The 19,996-nt window shown below is 49.2% G+C and overlaps 6 protein-coding genes across 6 annotated transcripts; 4 read left to right on the top strand and 2 right to left on the bottom strand.

Moving 5' to 3' along the window:
* Positions 1-1,412: 1,412 nt before the first annotated feature.
* hxt8 (putative MFS monosaccharide transporter (Hxt8)) lies at positions 1,413-3,479 on the top strand (the record flags this gene model as incomplete). Its single annotated transcript, XM_022542692.1, has 12 exons — positions 1,413-1,472; positions 1,533-1,560; positions 1,611-1,672; positions 1,724-1,914; positions 1,965-2,393; positions 2,441-2,492; positions 2,540-2,549; positions 2,598-2,727; positions 2,779-2,918; positions 2,979-3,092; positions 3,150-3,255; positions 3,314-3,479. 12 exons carry the CDS (start codon positions 1,413-1,415, stop codon positions 3,477-3,479), a joined length of 1,488 nt encoding a protein of 495 aa, XP_022401692.1.
* A 263-nt stretch (positions 3,480-3,742) lies between these two features.
* ASPGLDRAFT_124911 (Zn(II)2Cys6 transcription factor) lies at positions 3,743-5,963 on the bottom strand (the record flags this gene model as incomplete). Its single annotated transcript, XM_022540522.1, has 3 exons — positions 3,743-4,031; positions 4,097-5,271; positions 5,322-5,963. 3 exons carry the CDS (start codon positions 5,961-5,963, stop codon positions 3,743-3,745), a joined length of 2,106 nt encoding a protein of 701 aa, XP_022401691.1.
* A 1,875-nt stretch (positions 5,964-7,838) lies between these two features.
* Positions 7,839-9,162, top strand: ASPGLDRAFT_124861 (TauD/TfdA family dioxygenase; the record flags this gene model as incomplete). The annotated part of the gene is made up of 3 exons (XM_022540517.1): positions 7,839-8,091; positions 8,144-8,639; positions 8,697-9,162. The coding sequence occupies 3 exons, from the start codon at positions 7,839-7,841 to the stop codon at positions 9,160-9,162; spliced, it is 1,215 nt and encodes a 404-aa protein (XP_022401690.1).
* A 126-nt stretch (positions 9,163-9,288) lies between these two features.
* ASPGLDRAFT_57208 (sterol desaturase family protein) lies at positions 9,289-10,332 on the bottom strand (the record flags this gene model as incomplete). Its single annotated transcript, XM_022548240.1, has 1 exon — positions 9,289-10,332. The coding sequence occupies one exon, from the start codon at positions 10,330-10,332 to the stop codon at positions 9,289-9,291; it is 1,044 nt and encodes a 347-aa protein (XP_022401689.1).
* Positions 10,333-12,180: 1,848 nt separating this feature from the next.
* ASPGLDRAFT_65799 (uncharacterized protein) lies at positions 12,181-14,724 on the top strand (the record flags this gene model as incomplete). Its single annotated transcript, XM_022548946.1, has 3 exons — positions 12,181-13,819; positions 13,881-14,291; positions 14,348-14,724. The coding sequence occupies 3 exons, from the start codon at positions 12,181-12,183 to the stop codon at positions 14,722-14,724; spliced, it is 2,427 nt and encodes an 808-aa protein (XP_022401688.1).
* Positions 14,725-15,658: 934 nt separating this feature from the next.
* On the top strand, positions 15,659-16,172 carry ASPGLDRAFT_45954 (uncharacterized protein; the record flags this gene model as incomplete). The annotated part of the gene is made up of 2 exons (XM_022546354.1): positions 15,659-15,962; positions 16,059-16,172. A coding segment is annotated over exon 1 (244 nt), but the record flags the coding sequence as incomplete, so codon positions are not given.
* Positions 16,173-19,996: the final 3,824 nt, after the last annotated feature.

The following is a 19,996-nucleotide window of genomic DNA, read 5'->3' as shown; positions in this document are numbered from 1 at the left end:
AGCTCTCGCTATCTAGTCGAATAGTATGGCAAAATTGTTTTAAAGCACTTGTTCCTCAAGACAGCACTGCAAGCGCATAATAATAGTAACCAGTAACCATCCCAGCCCCCGCACCTCAATTCCCGTCACACTCAAAACCCATAGTTATAACCGTAATCCACGCTGGCTAGTGCTCCCTCGGCATTAGTACTAGTCATCAATAGACGAGCTTTAAAAAAGGAGGGCTGTCAAAGACGCATCTTGCAAGGCCATATAGCGGCCCCCATTTAGCACCTTTATTGTCCATAATGAATTTATGGGTCCTACTGGAGCTAACCGTATTTCCATTATCATCTCATACATCGCACATAGTACTACTAGTACTCAAAATGGGGAGGACGATCGCGTGGAACACGAGCCTTTTTTGACCTTTTCTCTTTTCGTTTTTAGATTAAACTCCACTCCAACGAAGCTGGAGCAAAGAGAACAAAGAAAGTATCTTTGTCACCACCCGGAATAACCGTAGTTGCAGTCGTAAAAAGAGACTTGTGAGATGTTGCAGCTGGCCATGGGTTTCGAATCAAGTCACTGAATTGTCCGTACAGAATAGGGGCTGCGAGGTGGTTTTTCGAGGAGGTCGTACTGCGGGTGGCTCGTGTTGTACTTGGGGGACGCTAGAGTAGTTCAACCAGCTGGATGGTAGTATATGGGTTGTATTATTTCCACGGGATGTGTCTTAGAGCGCTATTGGGCTAAGGATAGTGGCGTTGTGAGATGTGATTCGGGTTACTTCAAGTACTTGTTAATGAGGGCTATATTTGGTTTATTGAGAGCGAAGAATCAAGACTGAATTATTTTACCTGGAATGAGTCTCAATACAATGAATATAAATTCCATTTATCAGTGCTTAGAGAATGAACGAGGGATGCTGATGCAGAAGTGAGAGATCACGGGATTCTTAGCAGGACTGAGGTCGGACGCACTCCCAGCCAGGTTTGTCTAGTTGTCTTCCATATTCATAAAGTTATTGGCCATTTCTCAATGCAGTGAGATCTTTATCCTATTGTCTCCAGATCGTCTTTTATGCATCTTCCCCGCTCCAGCGAACATACCCCGATCCAACAAATGCCGGGCGTTGACCTCCATTCTTCACTGCGGCTGGGTCTACATGGATAGAACAGTCATCATGGATTTCTCCTCTTCTTCACATAACCGCGGCTTGTGGTCTCATAGGTATCCCAAGTCGGTCATACTCCGAGTGACTAGTTCAACATTGGTATACTTTAGTTTCGGCCTGTAGGACATCGGCCGTGTTTTGAATACTTTAGACGGTTTTATAATAAAAGCGAAGCTGTCTTAGTTTCAGTTTTTTTTTTTTTTTTTTTTTTTTTTTCCATTCTTTTGATCGATTTGACGCTATTCAGCTGGTGTAGATGGCCATGTGGTACGCATTTGGTGTTGCGCTGTTTGCCGCTATCGGCACTTTTCTATTCGTATGTTTGCCGGATTTTCATTAGTCAGGAAGAGTATAGCATAGGTTCTAACTGGACTAGGGCTTTGATACGGGTATCGCGACGACGAGTAAGTACTTAGCAGAGAGTATATCAAGCAAAGACTGAAAGGTTGTCCAGCGATTGCTCACCAAAGCTGGATTGATTATATGAACAATCCCTCCGATGGGCTCACCGGTGCTGTAAGCCAGATTCCAAACTATGAAGTGAAAGACATCATCTGACCCGCACAGGTTGTCGCTGTTTACATCGCCGGCGAAGCAGTCGGCGCGTTTACGCAGACCTTCGTCGGGGACAGACTCGGGCGTCTCCGATTCATGGAGATGATGTGTGTCGTTGTCACGATTGGAACGGTTATTCAGACTGCGTCTGTTAACATTGGAATGTTCCTTGCGGGCCGAGTACTCGCTGGATATGCTGTTGGGTGAGTCCCTCCGTGCACGTATCATTTCCCTGGTACCAATAAAGTGCTAGTGGACTAGTCGGCACAGTCCCAATCTACCTCAGCGAAATCTCAGACCCTCGCTACCGCGGCCTAATAGGAGGAATCTCAGGCTGCGGCATCTCCTTCGGAACAATGGCCTCCAACTGGGTAGGCTTCGCTTGCAGCTACGCCCCCTACGGTCCCGTGCAATGGCGACTTCCTCTCGGTATTCAGATACCCTGGGGGATTATCATGTTCATCGGGTTGATCACCTTCATGCCTAATTCGCCGCGCCATTTGATTCGGATTGGGAAGATCGAGGATGCGCGGAGGGAGTTTGGTCGGATTCGAAGGGATTTGCATTCTCATGAGGTGCAGGAGGAGTTTACGCGTATGAGGGTGCAGATTGAGTATGAGATGGAGAGGGAGATTACTTCTTATAGGGAGATTTTTAAGCTTTTTCGGCGGAGGGTTTTGGTGTATGTCATTGTTCAGGGCTGCGCGACAGGGGCTAATCATGAGTTAGGTCTATTGCCGTTCAGACTATGACGAGCCTTACTGGTGTGAATGTGATTCAGGTAAGTAATAGAGTTATCTGAAAGTGATGGCTGCTAACACATAACAGTACTACCAAAGTGCGCTACTATCCCGTTCTTCCCAGACCATTCCACTAACAACCATAGCAATCCTCTACAAATCCCTAGGCATAGACTCCCACACCATCCTCGCCCTAGCCGCAGTATACGGCATCGTAGCCCTCGTCGTCAACTGCCTCACGACCAAATACCTAACCGATCAATGGGGTCGTCGAAAGTACGTCTACAAATCCCATCCAGAAACAAAAAACCAGCTAACAACGTTAAGGATGCTCCTATCCGGCCTAGCAGGAATCATCCTCGTCGAAATCTACGCAGCCGTCATGCAGAGAGAATTCCAGAATACGGATAATCGAGTCGGGAAGGGATTTGCTATTTTGGGGATTTATCTTTTTGTTGTCGCGTATTGTGCGTCTACTTCTCTTATTGTCTCAAGACTCAAAAGGTGGCTAACTATGATGGCAACAGATGGTATGCTCAACAGTACAACCTGGTTGTACGGCGCTGAAGTCCTGCCGATTGCTCTCCGGAGTAAGATCATGGGATTGGCGGCTGCATCGCATTTTATTGTTAATGTTGCAGGTACACCTCCTTCCTCTTTCCATTTATCAATGGCCATACTGATATCACTGGTTGCAGTCACCGAAGCAGGCCCGAGTGCATTCGCCAACATCCACGAGAACTACTACTACGTTTTTGTCGCGTGTACGCTTTTCTTCTTGGTTATTGCGTATTTCTACTTCCCGTGAGTATTTAATCGTCCTGATAACCGAAATCATTTTGCTCACTATGCTCGATACTAGTGAGACGAAGCAGAAAACGCTGGAAGAAATCGCGTCTGCATTCGGAGACAAAGTTATTTCATCCGATGAAAGGAGTAAAGATGGTGGTAGGGATGGAGACGAAGATGGAGATGGGAAGACTGGTTCACAGCATGTGGAAGCTGTGTCGGTCAGGCAGAGTGGTTGATTGATGCGTGGGATTTGTTGGGGGATATACACAGTGTAGCGAGCACCGCACTGGTTGGAGCATTTTCCTCTGATTTCCCAGTGTAATAAGCATTATATATATCTGTTATCATCTATATCTCATAATCCAATCTCTTCGCAGACGTTCTTCTATAAAACTCCTAAGAGGGCTGTGCTGTGTAGATATTCCAGCCAAACAATACACCCCAAAACACCATACCCGACACCAAGCCATATACCAGCACCGAAATAACTCAACCAAAATCAACCATGTTGCATCCCAAACCCCTCCGCCGATAAAAACCCCCATCCATCCCACGGCATCGCAGCCGGACTAACCCAGTTCTGCGGACTCATCTGCGCGAAGAACGGGTCCATAAGGCTTTCATCGATCATTGCTGCGGGGGTGGAGTGGTGTTGGCTGTATGGTGTGTTCATGTTTGTGTGAGTAGCAGGGGAGGAGTTGGTTGTTGGTGCCATGGGGGAGAAACTTAGGAGGTGTTGTTGGTGTTGATGGTGGTGGTGTTGATGGTAGCGGGTTGTGGCAACGTCACTTTGCAATTATTTATTAGTCTTGGTTACGGAGGATGGTCAAGGAAGGAGAAGGGGCGGGCTTACATGATCTGTCGTAAAATAGGCACTGCCTTACTGCAAAACGCACTGCGGTTTGATAGCGCAGCAAAGACACCAAGCGACTTCCAGAGGATATCCTTTACCTCGACGAATTCCGCCTGACTCTCCGGGTTCATGAGGATAACCGATAAAACGACGGCAGCGTGAAAGGCATGAAAGCTTCCCAAACCGCTATTGTACCACTTATACGGCGCAAACTGGGGCGATTCGGATAGCGATGTGTAAATTGTCAGCGATGCCTTGGAAGAAGCGACGCATTTAGCCCTCGACGCGGATGTCTCGGGTGTAATCTCGCCCTGGAAGTACCGACATAGCGTGGGGCGGAGAAGTAAGAGGAAGAGTTGGTGGATATAGCTATAGAGGATATTCATGTTTGCTATGTGGTGCGTAGGTAGTGGTTCATGTGTCGTATCAAGCTGGTACCGCTCATCGCACATTTCCTGTATAGCCACGATTTCAGACTCGAGTTGCGGAGTACTAGTTCGAGACCTGTAGGGGAAGCTGAAGATAGATTCGCAGATCATGGCGGATACTTTGTAGAGGCGGAATTTTAGTAGGAGATAGGTCATTTGCGTTGGGCGCGGGACTGGCTCAGAGGGTGTTCCTGTTAGGAGGTCCACATCGTTGACATCTGAGGGGAGTTTAACGTCTTGTGCGAGAAGGCGCTGATCCAGACTACCGAAGGAGGCGTTCTGAATGGTGTACAGCATCATCAGGCCGGCCCATGCGCGCCTTCGTTCCTCGCGCTCGATAGAACCTAGACCGAATCGTTCAGGGTCGATGTGACAACCCATTGAGATGGCGACGTGGTGGGTGAAGCCGATCAGTGTCCATGTTGGCAGTCCTCGATGAGAGCGGGCGTAGTTAATGAGCACGAGACACTGCAGGGAGTTGATGGAGTGTCGCGATACAACGCCGTCTGCTGCTAAGCATCGCATTGCGGCGGAGCGGTAGCGCGCTGATAGGACTTTGATATTGCGACTGACTGTCTTTTCGCGGCCTAGGTCGGAGAGTAAGGGATCATCGTCGTCAAGTGCAGTCACTGCTATGCCTAGGATGGTGAAAAGTAATGCAAGCCATGATGTTGATACGCTTCCGGCGTCGTGTCGGAATTGTTGATATTCTGCCTCGAAGGTCAAATCATGGAGGATATGAAATAGCTGCCCATTGTTAGCCTGTCATCCATTGCGAAATGAAAACACAATCTTACCGGCGAAAAGACTTGAAAGTACACATTCTTCAAAGTATCGCAATATCTCCCCGGCGGAAGAACTCCCAACAACTCACTCCTCGAAGCACTCCCGTTTCTGACCAACGGAATCTGCAAGTCATCATCATCATCCGGAATTTCCGTATCAACATTCTGCAAACAATCACCAGTGGAACTCTTATTCACCACCGAATTCCACTGCGACGCTAACGGCATATATCGAACATGCCCCGAAGAAAACGTCTGCAAAGATCCCATATTCGCCATACCAGAGCCCATTGATTCCAGTGGCCCCAGCCCAATAGCACTATCAGGTTCCGACGAGCTAGTTGTCTGCGGAGAAAGAGAGTTGCTGCTGTTTTGCAACCCAGCTAGCGAGTTCGATCTCGCTTGTCTCTGAACTAAATTTTCAAGATTGCGAATTCGCGCGAGTAATTCTTGCTGCACAAGTGAATCTGATGAAGATGACTGCTCGGATGATAATCGCGGTTGGCCCAGGTAGACACAGTCCTCTGCGCCCAAGCCTCGCCGGACACATGTTTGACATGGTCGTTTGTCGCGAGAGCAGCGGATTTTTCTGGTTCGACATGCTTGACAGCTTATGGGTAGGCGTTTTCCGCCGTGACGGTTTCCGGAGGTCATTGTGTTGTTGAATATTCAAAGGTACGATTGATGTCGTTCACCGTTCAATCGTCTCCGCAATATACTTGCTGCGTGTGGAAAGCGAGCCGAATAGCGACCAAGAGGACCATCCGATTTTAAACAAAGAATTAAAACATAAATCGAAAATAAGAAACCACGGAAGTGATGGCTTAAAGTTGGGCACAGATGGTGGTTCCAGGAGATGATGGTATGTTTTCTTTTCCCCTCCGCATAGCGGCACAAGCCAACACCAGCCTCGAAAGGCAAACTTCTTGTAACAGTTGGGCAATTTGCAGCTGGACTGCAGATTAAGGGCTGTAGGCGACTCTTTTTCTTGAATTATGCTTGGTTCTCCAGACCCGCAGTGGTTGAAAGAATAGATAGACTCCGAGATTAAGATCTCTGCTGCATTAACAGCTAATGCTTCCTCTTTCTTTTTATAAAACCCATATGATTTGATGCAGAGAGTTTGCGGCTTACTCCGTAGAGGGAGCAGTGTTTATGCCTCTTTTATTGCTGATCACCCGGCGCTGTAAAAAAAAAAAAAAAAAAAAAAAGTGCAGCGAACGCCCATTTCTCAATGGATATGATAAATCGGACCAACCGTGGGAAACACATGTCATTCCCAAGCGTATGGCCAGTCCTACATAGTTTACACAGTCTCGTAACTCCTGTCGGTGTTGTCCGAGTGACCCCGTACCAACCAGATGTCAACCAGCAACAAGGCCGAACAGTAGTTTCACCCGTTTCTTTGTTGCGAATGCAGAGACAAAGGGTCAGGGTGGTCGTAGCGTCATCACTAGATTCCCGATATAGAAGGAGTCAAATTCAAATGCATTTACTGAACTTGGTAATCGGGCTCCATAGTGGCCCTTCCGGAGCTCCTCGGTGTTTGTCAGATAGCGGCTGTCACCGTAAACCTTGAAGCCTGTAACTGTTCATCGCAACAGGGGTTAATCCTTTGCTTGCTTGCAGCTAGGAATCCTGCCTCATCTGAGAGAAAATTTATCAATCAAGGGATCGCTGCGCTGACTCGCCCTATAGGCAATAGATCGTATAATAAGATTCATGTAGCTTTGGACCCATCTTGAACTGTACTCTTGTTCTATTCATCCAGAAATGGTTCCTGCGCGTGGTTGGCAGACCCTTGCCAGGATGAATGTTGTTCCATCGTGAACAAAGAACATGCAACTGCTAGTCGAATCTGCATCGGAGATAAAAATGTTGATGTCTGAATAAAGCCGCTTTATCTTGATGGACCGAGGTACGCAGATCTATCGTTAGAGATCTATCGTTATCTTTGATCTGGATAAATAGGGTTCGAACAGGTCAGGTCGTATGGAGAAGCCTATTTGTATCAAAGAGTTGATTTACAGTGCATCAGATTTGCCAGATTTCTGTTAGAAATGGGCTTAGACGCATTCATACACGCTACTTGGGGTATATCTGATTACTTCCCGTCGAAAGATGCCCCAATCGTCATGGTGTGCGGTTTGTAGGGACTTGCTGACAACGCTACACTCCGTCGTCGATTTTGAATTCTTGAAGTCATACCAGGACACTATATCGGAGCATATCTTTTTCGCAACAACACCTCAGATGGAGCCACCATGGCACCTCGATGCAAAATATATACTAGCACACGCAGCAACTCACCACTCAACTTCACTTCCCAGCCAATCCATCACCAACGACACCTCCGTTTAGCATTTCTAAACACACGAATCCAATTGACCGCCGCACCCATGCCACGCCCCCACTATATCCGCAATGAGGATGAATTGTGGGTCCATCATCTCGAGCAAAATACGATAAGTATGTAAACATACTCCCTGCCCTCCATCCATTGTCATTCTAATCAAAGACTTGCAGAAAATGGACTACGCGCATCTATCCTACTATCCCAACAGCGAGGAATCCGCGGCGCGGACAAGTTATCGCTTGCAGAATGAGGAACTTCCAAAAACGCTTCCCGATAGGTTCCCCGCACAGCTTAATTCAAAGATGGTCTGGGATAGGGAGAGTCTATCGATTGATGAGCATGAGAGTAATGACGGGACGGACTGTGTGCTGGCGTTGGATGAGGAGCAATTGGCTGAGATTGATGCCGCCGTGAAGCACTTCGAAGGTTAAAACAATCCTTGCCTTGTCCCAAAAAAGCAAAGACCTAACAACCAAAGCCCTGCACCTACCCCCCTCAAAATTAGATACATCAACATTCCCCCTCCCAACCCTCCACCCCATCCTCCGCCGCGCATCCCAAAACATCCACTCCAGCCACGGCTTCACCCTCCTCCGCAACATCCCCGTCGACAACTACACCCGCGCCCAGAACATAATCATCTACGTCGGTTTGGCCTCGCACATCGGGCCCGTCTTCGGCCGCCAGGACCACCAGTATGCCGGCGAGCCCGCAGACGTGATGATGGCGCATATTACGGATTTTCGCAAGAAAGATGCCGCTGCTGATGAGAAGAAGTTTTCGTTAGCGGCGTATACGGATGGAGAGGTTATTTTTCATACGGATGTGGGTGATATTGTTAGTTTGTTTGTGCTGGGTGAGCCTGTGGAGGGCGGGGAGAGTTTGGTCGCTAGTGGGGGGAGGGTGTATAATGAGTTGGCGAGGACGAGGCCGGATCTTGTGAGGGTTTTGGCCGAGGAGTGGTTGATTCCTAGGTATCCCCCAGTTCCTTCTTTATCAATCAGTGGTTCTAGCATGCTAATGAGACGCAGTGCGAAAAACGACACCATCCACCAACGCCCATTGCTCTTCTACCAACCACCCACCGACAAGGCCCCGGAGAGGGTGATCATCCAATTCTCTCGCCGCTCATTCTCCGGCTTCGGTAACGTCCCGCAATCGAAATACCTAACCGCAGCGCAAGCAGAAGCCCTCGATGCGCTGCACTTTCTAGCAGACGAGTTCCATATCTCCATGAAGTTGAGAAAGGGAGATATCCAGTATATTAATAACTTGGCTGTTTTGCATGCGCGGAGGAATTACGTTGATGATAGTGAGCATCGGCGACACCTGCTAAGGCTGTGGATGAGAGATCCGGAGAATGCGTGGACGACGCCTGAGGAGATGAGGGAGAGATGGGGGAGGATTTATGGGGCGGAGGCGTCGAATGGGCCGGAGGTTTTTCCTTTGGAGGCTGCTACTAGGTCTGTGGGGGAGCAGGGAAAGGATACTACTTAGACAGTGAACTATGCTTATGTAGTAAATAAATTCATAAATCAATTGCTAGTCGTAAGTCATTCTTATATACCCATCACATGTCCTATGTACAACAGAAAGCCTAACACATCCAGATCAAGATCTGACCTAAAACAACGGCATACTCACCGTATTCACATAATCCACATTCTCCTCCACACTCTCCACCCTCGGACACGTAGTCCCAAAAACCCGATCCCAAACCCGACTCTGCTTCCCATAATTATGACTCTTCCTCCAACCCTTCCTATGATGCAAATCATGATCCTCAATCACAATCTCACAATCCAACATCTGCAACACCCAGCTAAACGGCGTCGGCACGGTCAAATGCAACCTAATTCCACTATGTCCCCAGACCTCCGCAAACGCAACGTACTGGTGGCAGATCCACCATTCGTAGAAGCTCATGGGCAGGCCGAAGGCGTAGTGTAAAGTGAAGTAGGTCATCATGGGGACGCCGACCATGTCGAAGAATTCCTGCTCGTGGTCTGCGTAGGCGGAGAGGGTAGGGTTGGGGTGTTTGGTGAGGTGGTGCGTGCGGTGGTATTTCCAGAGCGGGTTGAAGTCGTGCATGAGGCGGTGGTACCAGTAGAACCAGAAGTCGAGGACGACGCCGTAGACGCCGATTTCGAGCGGGAGCCATTTCCAGTCGAGTTGGGAGGGGAGCTGGTGTGCGTTGTAGGAGAAGTAGGCGGCCATGATGATGCGCGAGATGGTGGTTTTGTACAGGGAGGCGACGACCTTGTGCACGCCTACGTCTGGGATGTCATCGCGGGGCTTGTCGCCGTCTAGGAAGCCGTAGGTGTGGCCTAGGCGGCGGATGATGTGCATGAGGTAGATGACGGCGGCGTTGAAGAAGGTTGAGTAGAAGCCTATGGCGGCCCAGCGGGACATGGTGTTTCCTGTGTAGGTGGTGTAGACTTCGTGGATGAGGAGGGGGATGGCGCCGTAGAAGAGAACCCAGAGGTTGAGGGACCATTGGGTCATGTAGGGCACTTTTTCATCTTTGGAGTGGACTGGGATTTCCTGGTCGAGTTCGAAGGGGTGGACGTTTAGGAGCTCGATTAGCCAGTGGTTGATGTTCCATTGGTCTCGAGGGGCTTTGCGCCAGGTGGACTTCATGGAGTCCTTTGGGTTTCTTGACGCCATTGCGACTGGTAATTTAATGTTAAGACAGACAAAGAAAAGTAATGATACCTAAATTTTGGTTAATGCGTGTCTTCAGAGCCATCCTTGCGGATGGCTCTGCTTTATCTCTCCAGTGTTCGGTAAAACAATCATCTCGCAACATGTGAAAGCGTATCTGAACACTCGATGAGACTCTTGTTGGTTGCTCTCCATGAGTTGGAGTGGTTCGTTGGGGATAGAGAGGGTCATCGAAATTTCCTAATTGGGAACGGCTTGCGAGGCCCGCACCAGTCAACCATGATCTCCGCATGTTTCACTGGGCCCGGGGATTTGATGTGTCTGTATGGGGTAGTTCTGCAAACCATTTCTAGTAAAAGCATCAGTAATATCCGGTTGGTGATCTTGAGATTAGTCCTAGGTTTGTCTTCATGTGTTTGCAGAATTGCAGAACTAGGTTAGGCTTCCGAGCGAAGACGGTAGGGCTTGACGAATCACCACCAAAAGCGTCCATTGCCTCTCGGATGGTATGGTCCTGTAGATAGATCCAGATTGAGCAAGTCACGATCATTCAAATATTCTTGAAGAGTCCAGAGTACGCAGTGAGTAGAACAGATGAGACGAGCATTAGCCAGCCAGCCAATCATAGCAAGGAATAAGCGAGCGAATGATATTCTATATATCAGTATCCAATCATAGCAAATAGAATCTGCACAGTGGTGAATAAGGATCTTTATGACGGCATAATTCAACGTCGCTGCTATGACGTTTTTGTGACTCGAAAAATCGAGGGAAAAAAAAAAAAAAAAAAAAAAAAAAAAACATGGGGACAAATATTGGCAAACACCTGTTGTGTCCATGACAGCAGGTAGACTGGCTCCTGGTCAGGTGGCAGAGAATTGTGCTCTGCAAGACATTCTAGATATCACACGGCATGGGAATTATTTCACCGGCCCTGCATATTCAAGAGCTGTCATTGATGCATCTCCATCGAAAATAGAGTACATGTACGGAGTATGTAGTGAAAACGAGTCGCCGTGCCATGGATCGCATCCGGTCTTTATCCGCGGGGAGCAAAATCAACCATGGATGAAATCCCCACGGTTCCAGCGTTCCCGGTATCTAGATATCAACATCAACATCTGCTGTCATTTTCTTGATTTCTTAGTAGTAGCAAACCGTTATGACTTCAGTAAAAAGTACCATCACCGGGCGCGGGGCAACTCAGCCCCCGGCGAGGATCCGGCATAAAACCTGAATCGCCACAGTGGGCGAGAACACAGTGGAAACCTGTCATCTGCCCTATCACCAGCAATAATCCAGGCGTCTCGGGCGTTTGTGGCGTTTGTCAACGGAAGTTGAGGGAATCAATTGACTTGCCAGTGAGGTCATCACGAGTCCTCTCACGTGGCTGAGTTCTTTGTTCTTCTTCGTCTTTTGACTTCTCCTATTTTTCTTCTTCATCTCTCATTTTTCTTTCTTCATCTCTCATTCTCTTTATCTTTGTATTATCCTCTTCATCTTATTTGTATCGTCTTTTCCTCAGATACAACTAAAACTCGTCTACTTTGAGTGTCTCTAATTGCGTCAACGCACACTATTTAGACACAACCGAGTCCACCAACAACCCCTCTTCCCTCTTAGTCCTACGAGGACAGACTGCCCTGACTCGTTATTCACAAATTCCCGTTTATTGCATTTGCTAGTACTCTTGTTCCTTGTTGTGCTTTGTTTGCGCGATCGACATTCAGCCAGCCCTCTTACCCCACCAGCCCCTCCGAGCCGTTTATTTCCTGTTCTCCTCACCTTTTTCTTCTTCTTTTTCCCTCTCTTCTCTCTCCCTCTCTAGACATTGTCTATTGAATATACACCATGTCATCACACGGCACTGTTTATCGTGATCCTTATCGCGATTGGGACGAGCCTCGTTCCTCTTCCTACTCGGTTAAGCGTTACGTCATTCCGCCAGAGGAGGATCGCAACCTGGTTGTTCGACGACCCCGTGATTGGGACGAGCGCTCTGGAATGGAAGATGAGTTAGACCCGCGCATTTACGGTGACCTGCGATATGATGACCCCTACGAACGTGAGTACTATCGCTATACCCGGTTTGAAGACAGCCTCCCCTCGCCGGTCTACCCCCCTGCTCCCATTATCATTTGCGAAGGTCAGCCAATAATAATCCATGAATCTCGAGGTCCAGCTTACGCCAGCCCACGCACTTCCGGTTACGATGTTGCCCCACGACCTGAACATGATCGGGATCCTGGATACTATTATTACCGTCGTGTTCGCGAGTATGACGATGACCGTCGTGCTCGTCACGAGCTCAGGCCTGACGACTCCTTGTCTCAGCGACCTCGCCGTCGTGATGATCGGGACTACAGTGACTATAGCCGCGCTACGTCTCGTGCTTCGTCTCGTGAACGGGATGAGCACCCGAATCACAGGCGTCATATGGCCGAGGGCGCTGTTGTTGGTGTCGCGGCGGCAGAAATGCTTCGCAAACGAAGCAAGAGGCACGGGGATGATGTGTCGAATGGTGCTGGTCGGGTCGGCCGAGACGTCGGCGCTGGTGCCCTGGGTGCCGTCGCCGTAGAAGCCGGCTCGCGGGCCAGAGACTACTACCGTAGTAGAAGCCGGCACCGCTCTCGTTCTCGTGCTCGCGATGACGATGATCGAAGCTCTCGAAGGTCTCATCACAGTCACCACCATCGCCGTCGTCGCAGCCACCACCATCGCCGTCGTCATAGTCATTCGCACGGCAGTCGCAGCCATGCCCGTTCTCGCTCTCGCACCAAGACCCTTGCCGGCCTGGGAATTGGCGCTGCTGCTCTTGCTGCTGGTGTGGCTTTGGCAAACAAGAACAACAACTCAAAAGACGACCGTCGCAGCCGCTCACGCCGCCGTCGCTCATCTCGCTCGCGCGCACCAAGTGAGAGTGATGACCACCATCGCAGTGAGTCCCAGAAACGCAAGCACATGGCAGGTGCCGGCCTGGCAGGTGCTGCGGCCGCTGGTCTCATAGACAGACATCACAGTCAATCGCGTTCTCGGAAGGGTGATCGCTCCCGTTCCCGCAGCAAAGTGCGTAAAGCACTCCCCATTGTGGCGGGTGGCTTGGGTACCGCCGCTGCTACTGGACTCTATGAGAAGAATAAGGATAAGCGGGACAGGTCCAAGCACAGGGAACGACGGAGGTCGTCGTCCCGTGACAGGTCCCCGTCAGATGTGTACCCCGACCCCTCGAGGGATTCGGCTAATTTAATCGAGTACGGCGATCACCCTGTTCACGGCAGCATCCCACCGGCCGACTATTATGGTCGTCGTACACCTTCTCCGGGTTATTACTCTGATGCCTCGGACCCTGTCGCACGTGATGCTGCCGGATTTACCCCCAGCCCTCCAAGAAACCGCAGTTACAGCCGCAGCCGCAGCCGGGGCGGCAGATACAGTGACGAAAGCTACTCCGACTCAGAGCCTAGCCGAAGCAGGTCAAGACCTCGTCCTGGTGAGTACTGAGGACCAAAATAACTGCACTAGGATAAAGCTGACAGCGTTCCAATCTATAGCTCTCAAGGACCCAGACGTGGACAGAGAACGACTCCGCTTTGAAGACGAGGTTCATGATGATCCCTATGCATCTCATGATCCGTATGACGGGCCTCAGAACTACATGCCCTACCCGCCCTCTCCGCCTGCCCCCAAGCCGATCGACAACCAGTACCACCCCAATCCCAATTACTACCCGCCACCTCCAGGTCCTGGTCCTCAATATGGGGCAGACCCACGACCATACCCTCCTGCTGATTACGCCGGCCCGCCCCCGCCTGGGGCGCGTCCACGCCAGTATCCCCCTCCTCCAGGACCAGGTCCCTATCCCCCTCCCGGACCGGGTCCCTATGCCGCTCCTCCTCGGAGGCCAGAGCATGTGAGTACAGCACGAAACTCTCACCCCCACAAAACCCGATCTGCGTCCAATGGTGGGTCCATGGACGGCCGATGTGAAAGGTAGTGTCGCTGACTGTTGAACATTCAGGCTTAAAGGATGTCTACACTCCTCCCGAGACGCCGCGACGGCAGGGGTTCCATCCCCGTAGCCAGTCTCCGCGGCATAAATCAGTAGCTTTTGACCTGGGTTCGGATTCAGGCCGTCATCCGGAACCTGGTTATGAAGCGGATGACAGTGACTCGACTGATGATTCCCGTTATCATTCCCATCATTTTTCACGCAGTCATTCTCCTCCCCCTTTCAATGATAATGACAAATCTCGGTCCTCCCCAAGTTCCGACTCTGATTCAATAATTGACCTTCCCGATCGATTCGACTCGCACGGCCGACTTCTGACGGAGGGTGAACGTGAACAACCACTGGGAAATTCAATGCAGGACATGCTTGACGGAATGTTTTCTTAGATTTGTTTTATGCTTTAGATTTACGATGCAAGTTATTCACCTTACGATGATTCGATATGCCGTGATGAGACTTGATGATTATGCCCATATGATGATGATGATGATGATGATGATGATGATGTACTTCGTTTTATGAATTGATTGTTGTGGTTTATATGGTCTTGTAATACATTGTCCGTATGCCTGGGAGTAAGAATAGGGTATTCTCTATGGGGAAGCCCTGTGAATGTCTTGTCCGAATAGTAATGATTGGCTTCAACTTCACTGCTCTAGAAGTAATTCCTCTTCTAGTTATCACCTCCATCCCCCTTCTATCCATCCATCCATCATCAACGATACTACAACTGTTCAAATCAACAATTCTCATAATATACTATCCTTGATAACTCCATCTTTCAAACAATAGAATCCACATTCCTTAGCCAAACAAATCTACAACAAACCACGACAATCTCGAAAACAAAATGGCCGGCCCAACAAGAGATCGAAATCAACCGCAGGGCACTAAAAGTCCACATTTTAAATATCACCCGCGCCTGCCACAAGCTCATGTCAGTGAGCATAGGCCGGCGACGGACACATAACAGTTGAAGCAAGTCCGGACTTGTTACACGGTTTTGTTGTCGGAATCACCGTCGTCCTCGGGGGATATACAGTCCCAATGCAAGCTAAAGTAATCGAGAGCAAAAATCTCCAAAGCATCGTGGTGGAAAAAGCGGAACTGAATAGTATCATCACGATACACTACACAAAGCAGAGAAAAGGGGAGTAACGTTTCCGGTGGGCTCCGTTGCCAACGAAAACACGATTGGCAGTATCAATCGTGCACAGGTATTGATCATCTAAAAGGTATTATTGGGCGACGCTCGCGTGTCAGTTTGTCGACTTTTAGGGATCCATGTTGTTATCACGTGCTAGTCCAGAATGATGCGGGAGGAAACATCAGGCAAGCGATGTGAATTCCGAAATATCGCGTCTGCCATCTCCAACATGCCACAGGCTTCTCTGTCTCCAAGGATAGGGGAGAGTCTCATAGTTGATACGGGAGCCCCAAAACTTGTGGTGCTCAGGACCTATTTGCAAAGACACATACGCCGAGAAAGTCTTATGGCTGGTTGGTGGAGGCGTATGCTACAAGGTGTTTCTGAGAGGGGTGTTCATGTACCTCGGACTGGAGGTCAAAGCAGACAGGTCCAGTATAAAAACAGGACCATCTCTGCTAATGACCACATGAGATGGTGAGACGAGCAGAGTGTCTTCAGACACTTTACACCCTCAATTGGTTTTCGAACCACTAAGTTCAGGGCATGATACTGATTATGTTCTGGTTTAAGAGCAGAAGCTGAATAAAAGACCCTCGGTACTGTCCATGATTGAGCAGAGCTTTGCGACCGAAATGAAGTTTGGTTCAACAGCCATACGAATCCTTGGAGATACATTGAACCGCGGATGTTTACTATTTCACGATAATTATGGGAATGCACTTCTTATGACGTGGAATATAAAGCACCACACAAGTTGACCTGGGGTGTGTCTTTCCAGACGATCATCGACACCACTTAGACCTTACAGGTGGTCTCTAGACCAGCATTATGTCACAGTCTTCCCTGACTACATACAGGCTTTTGTCCTTTCGTCGCTTCTCTGAGGCAGACAGAATGGATTAGTTTCCATCTGTTGTATGAAGTACATGCTAATGGAGAATGCGCATCAGAATTCCTATCACCATAAACAATCCATGTGGCAATGCATAGATACGGCCACTCTATTTCAGCACCTACATGCCTTTAGGTTAAGGTAACCGAGGGCGAATTGATGATAGAGGACTATTTGTACAGGAGTGACCCATACAGATGGAATGGAGTGCAACGATGTGAAACAAAAGACGAGGCCTGTGTTAACACGGCAATCTTAAAGGATGGTTTGCTAGAACTCTCTACCTGATACTGAGCATTATTGAATCACTGGACTTACTAGGATGGTTGGGCGGAGTACATAATTGAGTGATTTTTGAGAGTATTTTGCTTTAAGATTCATACTATATAAATTCCACATGGCAAGCGGTCTAAGGCGCTGGTATTAAGTTATACATATATAAAATCCCATTATTCATTATATATTTCCATATATAATGGATAATTTTTTCCCACCCAGCCAAATGGAATTGGAAAGTTTCGTGTCGTAGCATAACCAAAGGATGGTGGACGGGAGCTATACAACACACATCTGGATGCTATCACCGAGAATCCACCTCGGTTATCCACTTCTATCTGTGATTTTTTAATGAGTGATGGAAATCCCATCATTCAGAAAGATATTGACCGTGACGACAGTCTGCCGTCGTAATCTATTTGCAAGACATGATAAATGATCTTTGCAAATATCCGATGCGTGTGAAGAGCTCGGGCTAGGGAAAGGTGTATGTATGGTTTGATAGCCGTCATCTAAGACATGGATATCGAGCACGAAGACATCAATACTCTCCTACAAGAAAAAAAATATGCTATCCTAATGCATACATAAACGTCCAGCCTTCGATACTTTTGTGCCATACATTCAATACCACAATAAAGTAAAGAAAGCAATAATATTGAACAAAAGAAATAAAAGTCCGCAAATGACAGACCAGACTGTATGGGATATCATGGTAAGACAGTAGTACTCAGTAAGACAAGGAGGCTTCTAAACTCCATTGTAGCGAAAGATCACAACGCCAGGCTTCATGGATATACAGAAGAAAAGATAGAAGTAGTTAAAAGTGGTAGACAAAGGTCACTAGCATAGCCTCTTCGCCTAATTGCCAGAACCAGGGAAAGAAAAAGGGAGGAATGAATAGAATGTTATAGACGAGCCGGTACAATAAGGGTATACAGGGAAGAGAAAGCAAAAGACATCAAAGTTGTCGCTATCGTATCAATCAAGCCGTAAAGGGTCGTTCCATTACATTAATCGTGTCTCTCCGCTCCGAAAGTGTATATCGAGGAGGTCTCCGGGGCGAAGTAATCCTGACCGTGTCGTTGCTCGGGGGATGTTCAGGCTCATGCTCAGGGTCACCATCACCATTATGGTCACCACCATTATTGTCGCCCTTATCCGGGGTCACCTTGACACTCGAGCTGACCGACGCAGAGAGGAATCGTGAACTCAAAGGTAGTTGATATTTGATAACACCACGGACGATCAAGTCAAACGGGTGCTGTAAAACCCGCTCCCATCGTTCAGTGCCACCTTCTTCTGTCTTGTTTCCTGGGCGCGGAAGGCGAATTTGTCCTTTAGAAGATGACGCCACGTAGTTCCAGGGTGAGGGCTCAAAGGCAAGAGAGGAATCGAAGCGGAATACACGGCCGAGAAGCATCGTCTGCGGGTCTCCAACAGGATCATTAGGAATGGGATCAGTACCGTGGTCGACCCCATCATTAACGTGCACCAGCTGGTCTGATGAGTCCTCCGAATTCCTAGGTTCAACACGAGGAAAGTCGTCAAGCTCAGAGCCATGTTCACGCCAGAGTTTATCGGTCCCGACAAATCGACTCTTGGCGAAGATATTGACGTCCATATCGTCGACAACCACCGGAAACAGGTTGGGATTGGTAGCTCGCACGTTGAGATCCAACATGAGCTCCTGTTCGGAAGCCAGCACATTTTGAATGGCAGCGACGTGGACTTCCCGTAGTGGTTTGGTGATGGCAACGATGAACGAAGTAGCACCCCCAATAACCAAGAAGAGTAATAGGAAAACCGCGGCACAGAGTCCATATCGCGACATGTAACCACGCCGTCGGTGCATGTATTCCATCTGACGCACACTAGCACTGTTAGGCCGTCGACCGCCGTGACGACTTCGCGGCATGCGCGGTGAACCGACCAGCGGCGTACGCTCATCATCTGCCCCCTCTGCATCATAGTCGTAACCATACATGTCCCCAGCCTTTTTGGAATGGCCCATGGTGCGATAATTTGGCACTCCACGAGATCCGGGTTGTCTTGCCTGCCGGTATCCGCTCCCAACAAAGTGTCGGGGAGACTTGATATATGAGTGTGACTGGGGGAACGGCGAGTCACTATCAAATATGGACGGGTAAAAGTTGTTGCGTCCATACCGTCCGATGTGATGGTGGCGCGTGTGTGAAGCAGGGCCATCGTGCCTTGCATTGCTGGGTCCTTCATCGCCAGCGTCTCCATCCAGACTGTTACTATAGGTATTATTCGTGAACTTCATACTGCGTTTACCAGTAACGCTGTGATTGGCAGATGGCAATGTTGGGCGTGTCCGACTGCCAAACTGATCGGCTTGGCTAGCCATGGAGGTGGCACTCGGTGTTCGAGAATGGTATCGAGACTGCCGGACAGGATAAGGATCGGGGGGATTGGACTCGTATACGAATGTTTCGTCAGAATCGGATACGTCCGCTTCATCGACCGCGCTTGCCACCTTGGCCTCGAATATGTCGGCCTTCGAGGATGCCGCACCACTGGGTAGCGGAGCTGGCTTGCGGGCCTTCTTCTTTTCCTTCTTCGGACGAATAGTTTCGGTACTAGGTTGCATGCGAAGCGTACCAGGATCGATACGACCGGTATGACCTCGATCCCCAGTGGCTGCACTCAGTGAGACCTGGGGTATGGAACTGACTGTTTCCGTTTCGACAATCATATTCCGTACAGATCCATCAGTAGGTTTCCCACGTGCACCATTTCCGCTCAAAGATGTGGTAGATCTCTTCGGAATGATGGTGCCCGCTCCCTTCGCACCAGTTGAAGATTTGCGGCGTTTCTCATCCATCGGTTCCGAACTTTTGTTGCCACCACTTTCGCTACCGCTTTCTGCACCTTGTTTGTTGGCCTTCGGAGTCGCATCCTCGTCAATCTTTTGCAAACGCGGTTCTTCCGTTAAAGGCCGGTTGAGGATCGTGCCGTTTGACGGGGACGAATGGTCACTGGTCATCTCTTGTACGGTTTCTAGGGCGGGGCTCGACCCGTTGAGACCCCTGTTCACGGTTCGAGGCATGGTGCGGTCCCCTTTGGCGGCAAGGTCATCAGGGGGGGATATTGAGGACCGTTTGCTCGAAGTATTAGGTTGGGTCGACTCTTGGTCTGGCCGGTGCGACGTGGCCCATACTGGCATGTTGGACTTATCAGGACTGGAAGCATTGGTGGATGACTCGGTACCCGAAAGAGGACTGAGGAGGGGCGGGTTACCGGTCTGCGATGAGGTTTGTTGCAAGGTAGAGGACGCAGGACCAGGATTTTGATCGGGGGTGGACCTGGGCGGACT

Source organism: Aspergillus glaucus, assembly GCF_001890805.1.
Source record: "Aspergillus glaucus CBS 516.65 unplaced genomic scaffold ASPGLscaffold_8, whole genome shotgun sequence".
Lineage (NCBI taxonomy): Eukaryota > Fungi > Ascomycota > Eurotiomycetes > Eurotiales > Aspergillaceae > Aspergillus > Aspergillus glaucus.
The sequence above is the reverse complement of the archived record's forward strand: the minus strand, read 5'-3'. Positions and strand labels throughout refer to the sequence as shown.